We start from the raw sequence: 17,693 nt of genomic DNA, 5'->3' as shown, positions 1-17,693 counted from the left end.
ACCTTGCCCCGAAGAATTGACACTGTTCTGAGGGCAAAAGGGGGTGCAACTCAATATTAGGAAGGTGATCCTAATGCTTCATACACAGTGTATATCCTGTATTCTAGTCAAGGCTGCCTATATGACTACTGCTGTCCACACCTTTTCTATTCATATACTGTCCATAATGTCAAGACACACCATCAATACATAGATATTTATATTCTGGACTCTGACGTTGTCACATTCTGACCTTAGTTCTGTTATTATATCTTTGTTTTAGTATGGTCAGGGCGTGAGTTGGGTGGGCAGTCTATGTTTTTCTATGTTGGTTTTTGAGTTCGGCCTAGTATGGTTCTCAATCAGAGGCAGCTGTCAATTGTTGTCCCTGATTGAGAATCATACTTAGGTAGCCTGGGTTTCACTTTTGGGTTGTGGGTGTTTATTTTCCGTGTCAGTGTTTGTTTCCACACGGAACTGGTTCAGTTTTGTTTTCCACCACAGTCTGGATCTTCACTTCCTGATCACAGGCCACACCAAGTTTGCCCCGACTGGTGCTCCGGCCTCATCAAGTAGAGCTTCAGAAAGACTCTGTCGTTGTCTGAGGTGGCTGCTGTTGTGAAGGTACAGCACTGTGACAGGGGTCAACATCCCACAGCTAGTTGGACTGGAGGATGGTACGGTGCTGGTGGAAAGCTATGGCTGGCAACATCATCTGACTCCGTACTTCAGGCCTCTGCCACAGATCAAGCACTACCAGCACTTCAGGTGAATTTAATTTTCATTGCATTGTATGAGGTTATTCTTATTAACTAAACTTTGGAGGTGAATTTATATTTTGCAAGTTTGTAATGTCTTCTAAAATGTGTTGGTTATTTCCTGTTTACAGCTTTGATGCTCTGGAGCCCGGTGTTGTCGCCAAGGAGCGTTCGGGCTCAGTCGGGATCAGGTTTCAGCTGCTGCGGAACGCTGACGTCCTTCCTCCAATATATGGTATGCCTGTACAAGCACCACCTGGACTGGACACAGCTAGACAAACATATATTTTTGAGAAGATCAAGGAGTTTTTCGAAGAAGATTTAGCTGACGCTCTGGCTTACAGTTAGTGCATTCACCTTAAGATAGCAAGGTGGTACATATGTATATCTGAAAAGGGGTAAGGAATTTAAAAAATACATGGAAAAATAAAAGCCACCTTAAGACCTAGTACTGATTCCTGCATTTTCACTGATCCTGTAACCAAAATACAGGTATCAGGTCTGTGTGACTGGCTCTCTGCTTTTTGCAGGTAAATCCATTAACACTTCCATTCTTTAACACCTTCCTAATTTGAGCTGCAAACAGCCCCCATGCAACATCCCCCACTCCCCATCCCTCCCAATTTGCCAGTTTCCCACTGATATGTATAAAAGGGTTATGCCTGCAAATAAATTGTAAATAAGGGGATGTTTTGGAAGGGTAAGATTTAGGATTTGATGAAGATCCCCATTAGCCGATGTCAGTGGTGACAGTTAGTCTCGTGGGGTCCACCACATAACGGAAAAGATATTACAGACAAAATACTTTACAATTGAAAACATCAACATGTAGCCTGCATGTGTGTTCATCTATAAGTTACACATCCATGTCACATGTAGTCCGCCTGTGTGTTCATCTATAAGTTACACATCCATGTCACATGTAGTCTGCCTGTGTGTTCATCTATAAGTTACACATACATGTCACATGTAGTCTGCATGTGTGTTCATCTATAAGTTACACATCCATGTCACATGTAGTCTGCATGTGTGTTCATCTATAAGTTACACATACATGTCACATGTAGTCTGCATGTGTGTTCATCTATAAGTTACACATCCATGTAGTCCGCCTGTGTGTTCATCTATAAGTTACACATCCATGTAGTCCGCCTGTGTGTTCATCTATAAGTTACACATCCATGTCACATGTAGTCTGCCTGTGTGTTCATCTATAAGTTACACATCCATGTCACATGTAGTCTGCATGTGTGTTCATCTATAAGTTACACATACATGTCACATGTAGTCTGCCTGTGTGTTCATCTATAAGTTACACATACATGTCACATGTAGTCTGCCTGTGTGTTCATCTATAAGTTACACATCCATGTCACATGTAGTCTGCATGTGTGTTCATCTATAAGTTACACATACATGTCACATGTAGTCTGCCTGTGTGTTCATCTATAAGTTACACATACATGTCACATGTAGTCTGCCTGTGTGTTCATCTATAAGTTACACATCCATGTCACATGTAGTCTGCCTGTGTGTTCATCTATAAGTTACACATCCATGTAGTCCGCCTGTGTGTTCATCTATAAGTTACACATCCATGTAGTCCGCCTGTGTGTTCATCTATAAGTTACACATCCATGTAGTCCGCCTGTGTGTTCATCTATAAGTTACACATCCATGTCACATGTAGTCCGCCTGTGTGTTCATCTATAAGTTACACATGTCAGTACATACACACAAAAGTAGACCACATGAGGAAGGGCGCTGTGCCATGAGGTGTTGCTTTAATTGTTTTTTGAAACCAGGTTTGCTGTTCACTTACTGTATATGAGATATAAATATTGCCTTATATTTTTTACAGGTAACATACCACATCTGTCTGAAATGGTTATTACATTTATCAGCTACCCTCTGAAGTCACTAGTATGTTACAGAATATCTAGTCTCAAAAATAAAACTTTTAAAATGAACACACAAAAAATAGGCCGCAATGTTGTTCCACGCAACAGATTTGTTTACTAAAGAATTTGCTCTGTGTTTTGGCGTTTCTTTCTCGCCTCGCAGTCTCAATCATTCAAAGGCATGGCGGTGACGTGGCCAAGCGTTCTTATTATAGCACAATGGGTCCAACTTGAGTTTGGTAAAGGGAAACGAAACTGAGAAGACAACATTCCCGATGTAGGGAGACTGAACAGCATTCAGCCCCTTTGTCAAGGTGAGTGAGCTTTATAAATCCATATTTAATTCATTGAAAGGGGCAATCAACAGTGGAAACAATAACAAAGCGTTTTAGCTAAAAACTGAGGGACTGGAGATCGTAACCACTTCAGACAGACCTATGCATACAAGGACTGACCATGATATCAACATTATAGTTTTAACCATGTATTGAGGGTATGTGTATATAGTGTTTGTTTACAAACATTGGAGTAAAACAAACGTATGTTATGTATATATGGTTATGGTGGGATACGAGAGTTGGACTAAGCTAATGAGGCAATACATTATATTCTTCAAGAGATCATGTGTACATAGGGCTATCGTTATTTTATACATTACAAAATGAATGTAACAACTGCAGATTGTCCCTTTTTAAATGTTGTACTTCGAAAAGTGTTAACACCTTTGCCTCAGTGCTTAATTTGAGCCGGATCCAGCATCTCAGATTTGACATTGTCGTTCCGGTACCTATTTACCGTTCTAATAAAAGCGATGAGCGTTAAATCAAGTTGCCTCCTCGTTATTGCTCCCGCCCCACAGAAAGATCATCATGTAAAAGCGCGGTCATCCGGTGTAATCATCATATCTTGCCACAGTGATCCAAGACCTGCTTTCTTATTTGTACATTATGGGGAGGGTTACTAAGTAACAGATCTTGACTAGTGAAAAGAGGTCTCTGCATAAATCACGTTACGTAGCCTTCCTACTGAATTTGAAACGTCGGAAAGCCCCCCCCAAAAAATATATATTTTTATTTTACCTTTTATTTAACTAGGCAAGTCAGTTAACAATTTCTTATTTTCAATGACGGTCTAGGAACAGTGGGTTAACTGCCTGTTCAGGGGCAGAACGACAGATTTGTACCTTGTCAGCTCGGGGATTTGAATTTCCAACATTTCGGTTATTAGAAATTTCGCTCCAAAGAAAAAGGTAATCGACTTTGATGCATATGCATCCACATGGCGGATGTTCTGCAGTGACGTCTGAAACTGTTGTTGTACACTAATGTCTAGAATGAGGCTAAATGAAATCGTAATCAGCAACTGATTCCCCTGTTCATTTCACCACCATATATAGGAGGCTACTTGGCTGTTTACTCTGTCTGCTGCGCTGCTACGTTGTGTTTGTCACTTTCTTTCCTCAATGTGTACCCCGGATACTGTGGGATACCACTCCTCGCGCTCACTATGTTTTCCGGGACCTCCCGATTTACAAATGAAGTACTGTGTTTGCGCATGTAGCTATGCGATGTCTGTGAATCCCAATTCAAAAGGATTTCAGAACAGAAATGTAGACTCTCTTATTTTTCATGCCTGTGATTTTATTTGTATTTTTAATCCATAGTTCCATTGGACATGCACTGGTGACAAGGCAACACTGTTCAGTAACGATATCAGCCAAACACAGGGAAAGCCTCATGCCACGGTGAGACTATTAACCAGTTAAATGTAACTAAATGTTATGTGTTATCTACGTAATCCACAAAAGTAATGTATCATGAGAGGGCCGTAAACAATAACTAGTAATGTTGTATACTCAAAGAATGGTTCAAATCTCACCTTTCTGGTAAAAAAAAAGTTATAAATTGCTGAGGTGTAGTCACTTTTGAGGATACGGCTCAAGTACACAGTACAAATATGATGTATTTCCTATTCAATAAAACTGTATGAATAAGGTTTGAAATGACTTATGCTTTCTAAATATAGCGTAATCAAATTATAAAATGACTAACTATAAGTTTTAGATTAATGGCTATAAATCTATCTCTGAATCTGCTACCATGATGAAACCTGTGATGTAGGGTTCAGGAGGTGATGGACAGTAGGAAGAACGAATGAAATGGTAGGAGGGACTTCCCAGCTTCAAGTGGTTTCAGATTTGATATCCTACATCACACAGACTCAGAAAAAATACTACTGTGTCTGTGGGAACCAGGGCTTTCGCTTAATCCATTTCGATCTACTGTGTCCACAGAGCGATTTATAAGTGAAAATGTCAGTTGGAACCGGTACCAGAACCACATAGGGGACCTTACATTTAAGAGGTTTAATAACTGGGACAGTAAGGAGAGTGCTGTTGGGCTACATTACAAAATCAACAGAGGGCAGTGTTGACAAAGAATACAATGTATTCATTCAATAAAGGTTGTTCAAAAGAAGGGTAAAGTTGGCACTCTGTAAATCTACAACTTCGTAATTTTATATAGTGATTATCCTGACTTCAATAGTATAGCCCTCTTTTGTTACAGATCAGCGTTAACAAGGGAGCTCTTGGTCCAGTACATCTCAGACACCCTCAGCCACATTCACACAGTGAGGGAGTTCTGTGACAGGTATTCCAAATGGGCCCTTCAGAGGGAGACAGAACTGGAAATGATGAGGGACATCAAGGAGAGGGCCGAGAGAATTGACCTTAAGTTCGACCATGTCCGTAAGTCAGCGACCAAGGCCAAGGCGTTTGGGGAGTTCGTATGGAGCGGTCTGACCCAGGTGACTGCAGACAGTAGGCGTGAGGAGCTGGAGAAGGAGCTGGGAGCTGTACTAAAGGACACTCTGGGAGGCCTGGAGAAGCTGGATTACTTCCTGAATGCTGTGGAGTGTCTGGCGGTCACCTGTCTGTTGGTGTTTGAGGAGAACAGGTTCCTCTGTCTGCCTCAGGGGACGAGCCCTGCCAGTGTTCAGGCTGTCATCATTGCTGCCAGAATGGCCTGCCCTCTCCTCATCCATTTTAAGAGGGATGCTAAGGCCTTCTTTATGCCCAGCCTCCTCAATGTAGAGGTGTTGGCCTGCCAACTGGACAGATACATAGAAATCAGCCAGCAGGTCTGTAAAAGGATGGAGAAGGGGTAAGTGGAGCTCCCATCACAATTACTTTAACATTAACTCATGTAATCTTCATTGCCATTTTACAAACACTTGATGCCCATTTTTTTCCTTCAAGATTACAGATCAGACCAGAGTCTGAGAATAAACTTGGGTAAGATCCCTCAAAACCAGCATTTTATATTATATTAGCACAGTTGTACTATTTTTCTTTCATTTTTGGCCTTCTCAGATGTCATTTGACACGGTTATTGGGCTTTTGTGATATAATTCAAACGCCACATAATAATCTAATGAATATTGTAATGTTGAAATTAATATGCATCGCTACAGTAGCTACATCAGTCAAATGCTGTTTTGGAAAAAGAAGAATGACATCCCTGTGGTCAACCTTGGTGCTGATGTGCGGGAAGAGTCCATACAAAAGATGCTGGACCATTTGAATCAGCTGAGTGATATCAGGTAAGGTTAGTTTGGTTGTTCTCTTTAAACTTCTATTGATATTTTTGAGCAAGAACTATGTTTACTGGTATACAGTAAATAGATGTTGAATCCATCTCCCCAGGATGGACCAGAACCTCAGACTGACATTCCTGTTCCAAGGGGCTGCTCAGCGCTTCATTGGTCAGTTCAGCCAGTGCCGACCCAGGATGGAGCAGTTTCTGACCGATCTGGAGGAGAATGCTGTGCAGCTGGACAGGATGAAGCTGGGGGCTAAGATCTCCAGTGTGGCAGGCAGCTCAGTGGGGGTGGCTGGAGGGATCCTAACCATCGTGGGCTTAGCCCTGACCCCTGTCACTGGTGGAGTGTCACTGGCCCTCACAATTGCAGGGGCCAGCCTGGGGGTCACCAGTGGGGTTAACAGTATAACCACTGGTATCACAGAGATGAAGGTCAATAGCATCCATGAGAAGAAAGCCAGTGAAATATTCCAGAGTTTCATGGAGGATGTAGAGAGTCTTCAGGAGTGTCTGGAGGATGTGGCCAGGAATATGGAGCCCATCCTGGGGAAAAGCAGGGTGGATGTCGTGCTGGGAGCAGGGAACGTGATTTTCACAGCCGGGGCCATCAGAAAAGGCATCGACACCATAATAGACTGTGCCTCAGCTCTGAGTGTGAAGACCTTTGCAAATGAAGATCTGATCGCAAGCGCTGGTAAGCTGGTGCTCCAGGAAGGCAAAGCAGCACGAAACCTACCCAAGCTAGCAGGGGACATCCCGGACATTGGACAGGTGGCCAAAGGCACCCCACTAGCCCTCTCCAGCTCGGCGCGGGCTGGTTTTATCACTCTCAATGCCCTCTTCATTGGCCTGGATGTCTTCTTCATCTGTAAAGACAGCGTCAGCCTGGCCAAAGGCAGCAAGAGTGAGAGATCCCAGCTCATCCGTGCCAGATCAGCATTGTGGCGCACAGAGTTGGACTCCTGGCAGAGGATCCATGACTCGCTGTGTAGAGGAATTTGGAAGTCCAGGAAGTGCCAGAGAATCCTGGAGCAGCCATTTTACCCTCTGGAGCATGATCTGAAAGAGAAAAAATCAATGTGTATCACCCAGTAGGACAACATCAAATACTTACCAGTTTTAAGTTAGGGCCTCTCAAACATACTGTACAGTGGCACTTGTAATGTTCAACAGTCAAAAATAGATGACACAAAGCACTTTTTTCATTTTTATTTATCATTCTATACACAAGTCTATAAAACAAAAAAAGGTAATTTGATGAAATGTATTCAGTTTACTTGTTCAGAGTAGTCTGTTTAATGTCATGCCCTGTTTACAATGTGTTCAGTCAAAATACTGAAATGTAATAATGTTTCTATGATTGTGATGCTGACTTGTACCTTCATACACAAAGACTCAAATTCCTCACTTCAGCAGTAGTTGAAGATGTCTTGCTAACAGGCAATGAAACATGTTAGTACAATTTATTCTGATGTTGACTTCTGTGGAAATGTTATGAAATGGAAAGGGACTGATCATGTCTGGCCTTTTTTGTGTTAATAATAATAGGCCTACTTGCTGGTATTCTGAAGGGGGAAATGTATTTTTATATAATATATATAAAAATAAAAGGTTGTCTTTGGTACTGCATTCTCCTCGTGACAATTTAATACCAGACATCAATGATCCTGGCCGCCAAGATTGCTGTGGACAATGTCCCTCTGGACCCCCAGAGAGAAGCCCCTGGAGGGGAACCCCTCCCAACTAGGCATCCTTGCCCTACCGCCTCTTGGTTCTCACCCACACCACGTCAAACACCCCTTCTGCCTAGGATGCCATGTCCCACAGCACTCTTCCCCGCCCCTCTCCGATAAAGAGTATTCGCAACCCTGAGACCTCAAAGAGAGGAACTGCTTGGCCTAAATGAACAAACAGAATAGCATAGTTCTATTTCATTGCATATATCTTTAAACAACCTTTTCTCACAGTATGTATTATAGCTGTCAATGAAAATCACTCATGAGATCACTACAATCATTGTATTGAGAGACTGTTAGGACAGTTTCTGACTGCAGTGTTTTCACTTCCTGTTTCTAGTTTTGCCAGGATAGATAAAACTGACCTGGTTGAAAATCTGAGCTTCCATTTCCACCATGACCTCATCTGAATCCACCCTTTATCATACTTGTATGATATGGCAACGCACAACCAGTGCCGCCAAATATAATCCACTTTCATCAGAACAATGTATACAACAGCTGTTTTCCCCGGTCCTCTCCAACCCATCTTGGGACATCTTGTCTGAATGGCTTACGGTCTATAGCCATAAGTCTGGCTGTGACACAGTCCCAAACGATATTGTATGGGAACAGCTTCTTTGTGCTTGAGGGACTCAGCTTCTGGACACTGGCTCAGTGCCAGATGAGTTGAAGGGGGGGTAGTTTCTGGACAGGGCCCTGGCGATAACGAAACAGACTCACTTATCAGTCACACATCTCTGGTAAACAAGATTGAATGTAAGAGCTCACCCGTAGTAAAGAATGAAGTTCATATGGCATTATGTTTGAAGATCTCAAACAGCTACATATGAATTATTTGGCAAATAAAAGCATTGACTGGAAGAACACCTTCACAGTAGCTCAGCTTTGACCAGGTGTTTGAGGAGTAGATGGGTGACATGCCTTGGAAGTAATCTGGGACACAGATCAGCATACAAATTGATGTAGCTCTGCCCTCACCAACTACCCAGTAACCATTCACTCAACCTGTATACAGAAACATCAAGTATCTAAATATACCAGAAACCTCAATTGCTATTAATATATACACTTCACAGAAGAGCAGAATAGGAATCCTTGACTCATTTTGATGACTTATGCCTGCTGTGATTATTTTTCAGTGGGAGAAAATACAAAATAAATGGAAACAAGAGCCAGTTTCTCAGATCTTTATTTGAATGTAACAAGGAGTATTTTCTGTGTGATGCAGGCCACCTGGTCACTAGTGCAATTGCCACACCTTAGGGTTCTTGTTCATCTAGAAAAAGAGGACAGGAAGTCGAGACAAATAAGGGGGAGAGAAAACATAATTCAGAATATGCTAAACGTATTGTAAAAAAAGTAAACTTAGATCACATTACTTACAAACCATTAGACAGAACACAATCAATTAAATCATTTAAGACCACACATTGTAATATATACAGTGCTTTAGGAAAGTATTCAGACCCGTTCACTTTTTCCACATTTTGTTACAGCCTTATTCTGAAATTGATTACATTGTCCCCCCCTCAATCTATACCCAATACTCTATAATGACACAGCAAAAACAGGTTGACATTTTTGCAATTATTATAATAATTTTTTTAATGGAAAAAAAAACTGATATCACATTTACTTAAGTATTCAGAACCTTTACTCAGTACTTTGTTGAAGCACCTTAGGCAGCAATTACATTGTTGAGTCTTCTTGGGTATGACGCTACAAGCTTGGCCACCTGTATTTGGGGAGTTTCGCACAGCAGAGCCTCTCAAGCCCTGTCAGGTTGGCCGGGGAGCGTCGCTGCACACCTATTTTCAGGTCTCTCTAGACGTTCGATCGGCTTCAAGTCTGAGCCACTCAACAACATTCAGAGACTTGTCCCGAAGCCACTCCTGCGTTGTCTTGGCTGTGTGCTTAGGGTCGTTATCCTGTTGGAAGGTGACCATTCGCCCCAGTCTGAGGTCCTGAGCAGGTTTTCATCAAGGATCTGTGTACTTTGCTTTGTTCATCTTTCCCTCGATCTTGACTAGTCTTCCAGTCCCTAATGCTGAAAAACATCCCCACAGCATGATGCTGCTACTACCACCATGCTTCACTGTAGGGATGGTACTGGCCAGTTGATGAGTGGTGCCTGGTTTCCTCCAGATGTGACCCTTGGCATTCAGGCCAAATAGTTAAATCTTGGTTACATCAGACCAGAGAATCTTGTTTCTCATGGGTCTGGGAGTATTTAGGTGCCTTTTGTCAAACTCCAAGCAGGCTTTCATGTTCCTTTTACTGAGGAGTGCCTTCCTTCTGGAAGGTTCTCCCATCTCCACAGAAGAACTCTGGAGCTCTGTCAGTGACCATCGTGTTCTTGGTCACCTCCCTGACCAAGGCCCGTGTCCCCAGTTTGGCCGGGTGGCCAGCTCTAGGAAGAGTCTTGGTGGTTTCAAACTTCTTCCATTTAAAAATGGAGTCCACTGTGTTCTTGTGGAACTTCAATGCTGCAGACATTTTTTGGTACCCTTCCCCAGATCGGTGCCTTGAGACAATCCTGTCTCTGAGCTCTACAGACAATTCCTTCGACCTCATTGCTTGGTTTTTGCTTTGACATGCATTGTTAACTGTGGGACCTTATATAGACAGATGTGTGCCTTTCCAAATCATGTCGAATCAATTGAATTTACCACAGGTGGACTCCAATCAAGTTGTAGAAACATCTCAAGGATGATCAATGGAAACAGAATGCGTCGGAGCTCAATTTCAAGTCTCATACCAAAGGCTCTGAATAGTTATGTAAAAAATGTATGTTTTATTTTTAATTTGCAAATAATTCTAAAACCTGTTTTCAAATTCTCATTATGGGGTAGTGTGTGTACATTGATGGGAAAAAATCTATTTAATTAATTTTAGAATAAGGCTGTAACGTAGCAAAATGTGGAAAAAGTGAAGGGGTCTGAATACTTTCCGAATGCCCTGTAAACATTGTAAAGGTACCGCATAGTGCAATGGTGGCAGTCCTTCTCACCTTCCTCCTCCTCGTCCTCTTCATCATCATCATCATCTTCCTCATCTTCATCCGAGCTGAAGGTCCCGTCAGGTAAGCTATACACGCGAATCACTTGCTGTTGGCAAAAGCACACAAACACAATGATAATATTGACTCTCTAAGGAACACTAACATTTCTAGGGCTCTGTGTGCAGACACTGTCAGACAATGGGGGAAATCAACTACTACAAGTTGCAGAGACAAGTACTAGTCTTTCAAGTCATTGGCAGCGCTCTACAGAAACAGTCAAGGGCATGCTCTGCTCCATGGTCAGAGGTCACAGAGTCTCAATGGTCAGCAGTCCCGGGCTCACCTTGTTGGGGTCCTTGAGGATAAGGTACTTGCCCTCCTCCAGCTTGCGGCAGATGTCGATGACGCAGCGTAGGATGCCCCAGGCATTCTCCATGCTCAAGTTGATCTGGCTGGCAAATTCAGTAGGCTGGAACTGCTGGGTGCCCAGGACCACGTGGCGCGCAGAGTCCTTCGCGTGATAACGAGACACGTACCTGGAGACGGGAGGGCAGGGGATTTAACTGATGGAGGTCAGTTGAATTGTTTTATAACAGGGGATGTACCAAGCTATTCAGCTCATAACCAAGTGAATTTATGGACAATTTGAAGGGGAAAAGTTGTTGCTGTGAACAGTATATAGTAGAGGTCGACCAATTAATCGGAATGGCCGAGTAATTAGGGCCAATTTCAAGTTGTCATAACAATCGGAAATCGTTATTTTTGGGCGCCGATTTTTTAAAATATCTTTATTTAACTAGGCAAGTCAGTTAAGAACACATTCTTATGTTCAATGACGGCCTAGGAATGGTGGGTTAATTGCCTCGTTCAGGGGCAGAACGAAAGATTTTCACCTTGTCGGCTCGGGGGATCCAATCTTGCAGTTAACTAGTCCAACGCAATAACCACCTGCCTCTCTCTCGTTGCACTCCACAAGGAGACTGCCTGTTACGCGAATGCAGTAAGCCAAGGTAAGTTGCTAGCTAGCATTAAACTTATCTTATAAAAACAATCATAATCACTAGTTAACTACACATGGTTGATGATATTACTAGATATTATCTAGCGTGTCCTGTGTTGCATATAATCTGACTGAGCATACAAGTATCTAACTGAGCGGTGGTAGGCAGAAGCAGGGGCGTAAACATTCACTCAAACAGCACTTTCGTGCGTTTTGCCAGCAGCTCTTCGTTGTGCGTCAAGCATTGCGCTGTTTATGACTTCAAGTCTATCAACTCCCGAGATGAGGCTGGTGTAACCGAAGTGAAATGGCTAGCTAGTTAGCGCACGCTAATAGCGTTTCAAACATCACTCGCTCTGAGCCTTCTAGTAGTTGTTCCCCTTGCTCTGCATGGGTAACGCTGCTTCGATGATGGCTGTTGTCATTGTGTTGCTGGTTCGAGGCCAGGGAGGAGCGAGGAGAGGGACTGAAGCTATACTGTTACACTGGCAATACTAGAGGGCCTATAAGAACATCCAATAGTCAAAGGTTAATGAAATACAAATGGTATAGAGAGAAATAGTCCTATAATAACTACAACCTAAAACTTCTTACCTGGGAATATTGAAGACCCATGTTAAAAGGAACCACCAGCTTTCATGTGTTCTCATGTTCTGAGCAAGGAACTTAAACGTTAGCTTTCTTACATAGCACATATTGCACTTTTACTTTCTTCTCCAACACTTTGTTTTTGCCTTATTTAAACCAAATTGAGCATGTTTCATTATTTACTTGAGGCTAAATTGATTTTATTGATGTACTATATATATTAAAATAAGTGTTCATTCAGTATTGTTGTAATTGTCATTATTACAAATAAATATATATTATTATTTATTTATAAAATCGGCCAATTAATCGCTATCTGCTTTTTTGGTCCTCCAATTAATCGGCATCGGCGTTGAAAAATCATAATCGGACGACCTCTAGTATATAGTTGCACTGACCCTAGCTTGAGGTACTCTGAGCCAGCCAGCATGGCACAGCAGGTCCAGCGGGCCAGTTTGTAGCTGTTGTTCTTTAGCTCAGTGGCCAGAACAGCTCCTCTCTGAGAGTCCAGCTTCTGACGCCAGTCCACTCCATTACAGTGCTTAAGACAAGAACAAACAACATTAAGCATTAGAGGGGAAGTTAACACTGCATTTCATCCCCAGAGATAGCATCAAATATCTAGTACTGTCTTTTCTGTCATCACTCGTTCCTTCTCTTACCCGGGAGTCCCACTCGTTGAGGGTCTTGACATTGATGAAGGACACCTCTCCGTTGGCCCCGGTCATCACTCCATCGTGCTCACAGCGTACAATCAGGTCAATGTCCTCCCCCAGCTTCCAGCGGCGGTACCTGAGACAGAAACAGGTGAGTTTACAGGGCTACACCCCTCAACACTAACCCAGAGTCCAGCAGGACACATCACATGGATCAATCACATGGATCCATTACTTACAGATGTGAATTAACAAGCTGTGATTAGATGGTCTGAATGATTAGATGGTCTGCAGTAGTAAGAGAGCAGCATGAGAGAGCAGCACGGTACCCACCTGTAGGCAACAGAGGCCACCTCACTCTTGTCTATGTCCTCCTCTACAAATGGGTTGGGGTTAGGGAACTTGTGCCTCTCCCCGCCCTGAGGGGAAACAAAGACACGGCATCCTATTAGAACTGAAAGAATTAACATCCAATTCAAATGTATTCTTTACAAATGCAGAAATGCTTGGACTTTTTCCACATCACACTCACATTGAAGGAATGTTACTAGACATGTCCATTGGTGTATAATTGTAGTGGTCTTACCATGCGCAGACACTGCTGGCTGAAGTTATGGTTGATGTAGGTAGCCTCCATGGCCAGGTTACGGGGCGAGTTGAAGGAGTTGCCCTCATCCTGTGGTGGCTCGTTGGCAGTCTCACTCACCGTCAACAGATCTGACATGTACAGTTACAGATGGTTAGATGAGCCGAATGCACAAAAACCGAACGCACCCCTAAACATTGGCATTATGACAAGAAGACTTAAATATTAGAGAGTTTGATATAAGGTATAACTACTGATTCACTAGTAAACAAGACTTCCTTGACCAGTCATAGATGGAACAACAGCCGAATAGATTAACTTGAGAAAGCCTCACCAAAGTCAGAGTTGTCTCTCTTGTCAAAGAAGAGCTTGTTGCCCACTCTCTGCACAATAATGTCCCAGGAGTTGACTGAGCGCGTGCAGCACATCAGGGTGGCCAGGATGGCATCGGTGGCAAACACATTGCCCTGGGTCTTAGCCAACTGCAGAGAGGAGGGTATAGGGAATGATTTACATCAGAGCAGAGAACACACTCTACAGGGCAGTGGACATTGTAATAATTATGTTTTTGTTTCTGAAATGTGTGAAACCATTAGTTCTGGACAAGAATGTGCAGACAAAACAACAGGACTGAATCAATAATATGTTGCTCTGGCTTATTGTACCTGGCACAGTGCTGTAAGTGTGGAATTGAGAGGGTGTACCTTGCGGATGACAGGGTCGTCGGTGGTGGTGACTGTGTGAAAGATCCTCTTGATGCTCTTGAGAGGCTTCTCGTTGCGAGTGGTGACGCGGTCGAAGGCCTTGTCGTAGTACTCCAACGCACCACAGCACTCACTGAGGGAGAAAGGAAATCAACTGACTTTACATGGATATGATATTGTCTTCCAGTAGAAACAAAGGGAAAAAACAGACTAGACTCATTGCAGGTGAAAAGCAACTTGAATATCATGTTATTCAGACTGTGGGTTTTGTTCTGAACTGTGAGACAGACTGTAAAAAATATGGACAAAGCCATCGATGACATCACCCCATTGTTTCCTATGAGAATGCTCAGTGGCGCATTTCATGATAAGGAAGTGTCATCTCAGCATGTCACCATCCTTTTATACAGAGGAGTTGTTGAAAACCTACTCTATGAAGTGACGTTGAAAGCCAGCTCAGTGCTGCTCCCTCTCATGGAGTATCTCAAGTTGAAGGCCGATAGAGGACTGCAGGCTGCCATTAGCAACTAGATTATTCTTATAACTTTGTCTGTGATTTTAAAGTAATCGTTTCAAGGACATACATCTGGTGAAATAGAAGCCATTATTAGTACCATAATTGTGTTTGAATATTTTGTTGAATTACATCTACGAATACTGACCACAAAGAGCACCATTTCCCCTTTCACTATAATGGGGGATACTGTTATGTGGAAACAATGCCTGCAGTACCACGGTCGTCCATCAACTTGAACTCAATGTGAGGGGGCAGTTGTTCTCCCCGGATTGAGCACAGGTGCAGTGTTGATTAGTCACTCACATGTCAGTGGGGTCTTCCACCTCCATGTATCTCATCTTCATCAGCCTGGGGAAGTCCATCTCCTCCTTCACCTCCCAGTCACTCCGGACCTCCACCGACGAGTCTCGGGGTTTCAACTGGGCCTTGAAATGAAAGGTATGAGGGGGGAAAGGGAAAGGGGAGGGAGGAGAGACAGGCACGTATGGTAGCGTTAGCAGTTGTTTGGGAAGACTGTTGCCAGAAACTTCATACGACTACATCAGATGTTATCTGAGGAGTATCACAATACGGTTCAGATGTCCGGAGGTGCACTGATGTTGTTGATCTTCCCATACCTGGGATTTCTGGTCCCACTTCTGACGGACGCCAAACTGCTTCTGGAACTTTTTCTGTAGGCGCATGCGATCCCTGGACAGAGCCACATGAGATTAGACAGAGTTATAGAGAGAACCAGAGAACAACATGTGTTTTAGAAAGCCACATTAGCAGTGGATTGGCTAAACAACTGCAGGCAGCTCACCGCTCCTTCTGCTTGGCACTCTTTGGGAGGGTCTGCATATTGAACTGGGTCAGGTTCCTGCGGTCCTTGTCCCTGCGCAGATTCCTCTGTAAAAACAGAACAAAACATCCTGTTAAAGAAAAGGTGACACAGAAAAGCCTTTTTGGGGTACTGTGTGTGTATGTATGGTCGAGCAGGTTAGTCTTGTACCTGTGCAAACCTCATGCGGTTCCTCTGGTAGGCAGTCTTCTGCGTCTTGGCAGTGTCCACCAGCTGGAAGCTCGTCTCATCCTCCTCATGGAAGTAGGCATACTGACTACCACCCCCAAACTGAGATGAATACTTGTCTGTCAAAACATACAACCAAATGTCAAATGATGGCATCCCATGGTCTGAAATACCTCAAAATCAATATTGAATAGACATTTAGAATAGGCAATATATTGTGGATTATGTTTACTCCATATCATGTTATTATTGTGAATCCTACAATACAATTTAACCCACTTGTGTATCTCTTGTCCTGGTAGGTTGCTCCTGTCCAATCAGCCACCTGCACAGAAAAGTAAATCAGTCAGCCTAATTTCCTCCTCTTGAAGCAGGGCAAACTGCTGTTTATAATTAAAGGTGAGAGGCAGCAGAGGAAGACCAACCTTTCCCAGACGGTCTCCTTTGCTAAAGGGCTGGTAGGGCATGTCCTTAAACTTCTCAGGGACAGCACAGGGACCCCACCCAGAGGGATTGTCCTGGATCTCAGGGGCATGGAACTTCGCCATGGTCTGAGGTTTGGGCAGATGTTGTAAACATTTCAAACGAAACACAGATTTGAACAATATCTAGTTACCTCATACTATGTATATTAGATAGAAATGTGGTGTACATACGCAAGTGGATGATACGATTAGTAACCTAGGCCGCAGGGTCTCAGACAATGTCAATGAACAGCACTGTTTTCACTCAGCAATGCACTAACATTAGATAGGCATTTCAGTTTGCGCAGTGGCCTAGTCATCACGGACCCAGGACACATAACCATTGGATTGCTAAGAAACTGCCAACGATAGACTATTTGCATATTGCATAAGTAATAATCATGCAGAGAATGCAATGTACAAGTTATAGCTAACGTCGTTAACTACAATACCCTAGCCTAAGCTTGCTAACGTTAGCCAGCTAGCATTATATTAGCAGGCGACCTAGTTAACTAACTTAGCTAACCAAAAATGTCACAACACCCAAATCTAGTAAGGGGACATTAATCGGGGACATCAACAAGTGAGCGCAACTACGTTCTGTTTCCATATGGACACTATGGCAAGCTAACCAGCATGCTTGCTAGCTCGTTAGCCAGGTGGCAGATAGCAATCTGCTAAGCTAACGGCGGTGGCAGTAGCATCCACTCGAGTACATCTCACACGATGTTTACCCTAAACATCATTGTAAACATGACATGTTCATACATCTTTATATGTCTTATTCGAATCTCACCTTTAAGATTGTGACGACCAAACGGCTGCTTTTATTCGGTCAATCAGCCGAGTCACAATTTTCTTCTAAAAGCGCCGTACAAAAAGGAAGTGGAAAAGTACTGTAAAGAGTTGTTTCCGGCAGACTGTAAGCTTTGTGGCATATTGCTGCCTTTCACAGGTCGGAGTGTGAATTGCACATTTTGTTCACAAAAAGTGAAATTGGGGAAAAAAATGAATTGCACCACCATCTACCCCTAGATATACACCACTATCCCCAACAAACCCACCACCCTTCACACTACTTTGGCCCTAACATCCTACACCAGGCCGTCACACTGGGAGGCTGGAACCCCTTCTCTCAAATACCCCTGTAGTTCTTCTGCACTAAAATCTCAACACCCAAAACGTGCTT

The 17,693-nt window shown here is 43.2% G+C and overlaps 2 protein-coding genes across 5 annotated transcripts; one reads left to right on the top strand and one right to left on the bottom strand.

Annotated features, from left to right (window-relative positions):
- The first annotated feature begins 886 nt into the window (after positions 1-886).
- Positions 887-7,864, top strand: LOC112258955. Of its 3 annotated transcripts, XM_024433627.2 has the most exons (7): positions 887-972; positions 2,802-2,952; positions 4,302-4,382; positions 5,206-5,802; positions 5,898-5,933; positions 6,113-6,241; positions 6,345-7,864. In XM_024433627.2, the coding sequence occupies exons 3-7, from the start codon at positions 4,375-4,377 to the stop codon at positions 7,333-7,335; spliced, it is 1,761 nt and encodes a 586-aa protein (XP_024289395.2). In that variant the 5' UTR covers positions 887-972; positions 2,802-2,952; positions 4,302-4,374; the 3' UTR covers positions 7,336-7,864. The 3 variants fall into 3 exon arrangements, with proteins under 3 accessions (XP_024289395.2, XP_024289396.2, XP_024289398.2); XM_024433628.2 differs by lacking the exons at positions 887-972; positions 2,802-2,952 and having other exon boundaries at positions 3,952-4,382; XM_024433630.2 differs by lacking the exons at positions 887-972; positions 2,802-2,952 and having other exon boundaries at positions 3,953-4,382; positions 6,116-6,241.
- A 1,288-nt stretch (positions 7,865-9,152) lies between these two features.
- eif3d (eukaryotic translation initiation factor 3, subunit D) lies at positions 9,153-17,441 on the bottom strand. 2 transcript variants are annotated; one of them, XM_024433632.2, is made up of 16 exons: positions 17,301-17,441; positions 16,466-16,591; positions 16,320-16,365; positions 16,023-16,159; positions 15,834-15,919; positions 15,649-15,721; positions 15,335-15,456; positions 14,515-14,647; positions 14,145-14,292; positions 13,811-13,941; positions 13,558-13,643; positions 13,231-13,360; positions 12,967-13,109; positions 11,324-11,516; positions 10,990-11,086; positions 9,153-9,255 (listed from the first exon to the last, which is right to left on the bottom strand). In XM_024433632.2, the coding sequence occupies exons 2-16, from the start codon at positions 16,586-16,588 to the stop codon at positions 9,239-9,241; spliced, it is 1,665 nt and encodes a 554-aa protein (XP_024289400.1). In that variant the 5' UTR covers positions 16,589-16,591; positions 17,301-17,441; the 3' UTR covers positions 9,153-9,238. The 2 variants fall into 2 exon arrangements, with proteins under 2 accessions (XP_024289400.1, XP_024289401.1); XM_024433633.2 differs by having other exon boundaries at positions 15,335-15,450.
- Between the last annotated feature and the right edge of the window lie 252 nt (positions 17,442-17,693).

The sequence above is a fragment of the Oncorhynchus tshawytscha genome, linkage group LG09 (genome assembly GCF_018296145.1).
Source record: "Oncorhynchus tshawytscha isolate Ot180627B linkage group LG09, Otsh_v2.0, whole genome shotgun sequence".
Taxonomy (NCBI): Eukaryota; Metazoa; Chordata; class Actinopteri; order Salmoniformes; family Salmonidae; genus Oncorhynchus; species Oncorhynchus tshawytscha.
This window is presented reverse-complemented; position numbering and strand designations above follow the sequence as displayed.

Coding starts and splice junctions, on each gene's coding strand:
- LOC112258955 (XM_024433628.2), top strand. CDS start 4,267: ATGCCTGTGATTTTATTTGTATTTTTAATCCATAGTTCCATTGGACAT. Junction 4,383..5,205: donor AGGGAAAGCCTCATGCCACG/GTGAGACTATTA, acceptor CTTTTGTTACAG/ATCAGCGTTAACAAGGGAGC. Junction 6,242..6,344: donor AATCAGCTGAGTGATATCAG/GTAAGGTTAGTT, acceptor CCATCTCCCCAG/GATGGACCAGAACCTCAGAC.
- eif3d (XM_024433632.2), bottom strand. CDS start 16,588: ATGGCGAAGTTCCATGCCCCTGAGATCCAGGACAATCCCTCTGGGTGG. Junction 13,942..14,144: donor GAGAGACAACTCTGACTTTG/GTGAGGCTTTCT, acceptor TGTACATGTCAG/ATCTGTTGACGGTGAGTGAG. Junction 13,110..13,230: donor TCAACGAGTGGGACTCCCGG/GTAAGAGAAGGA, acceptor TCTTGTCTTAAG/CACTGTAATGGAGTGGACTG.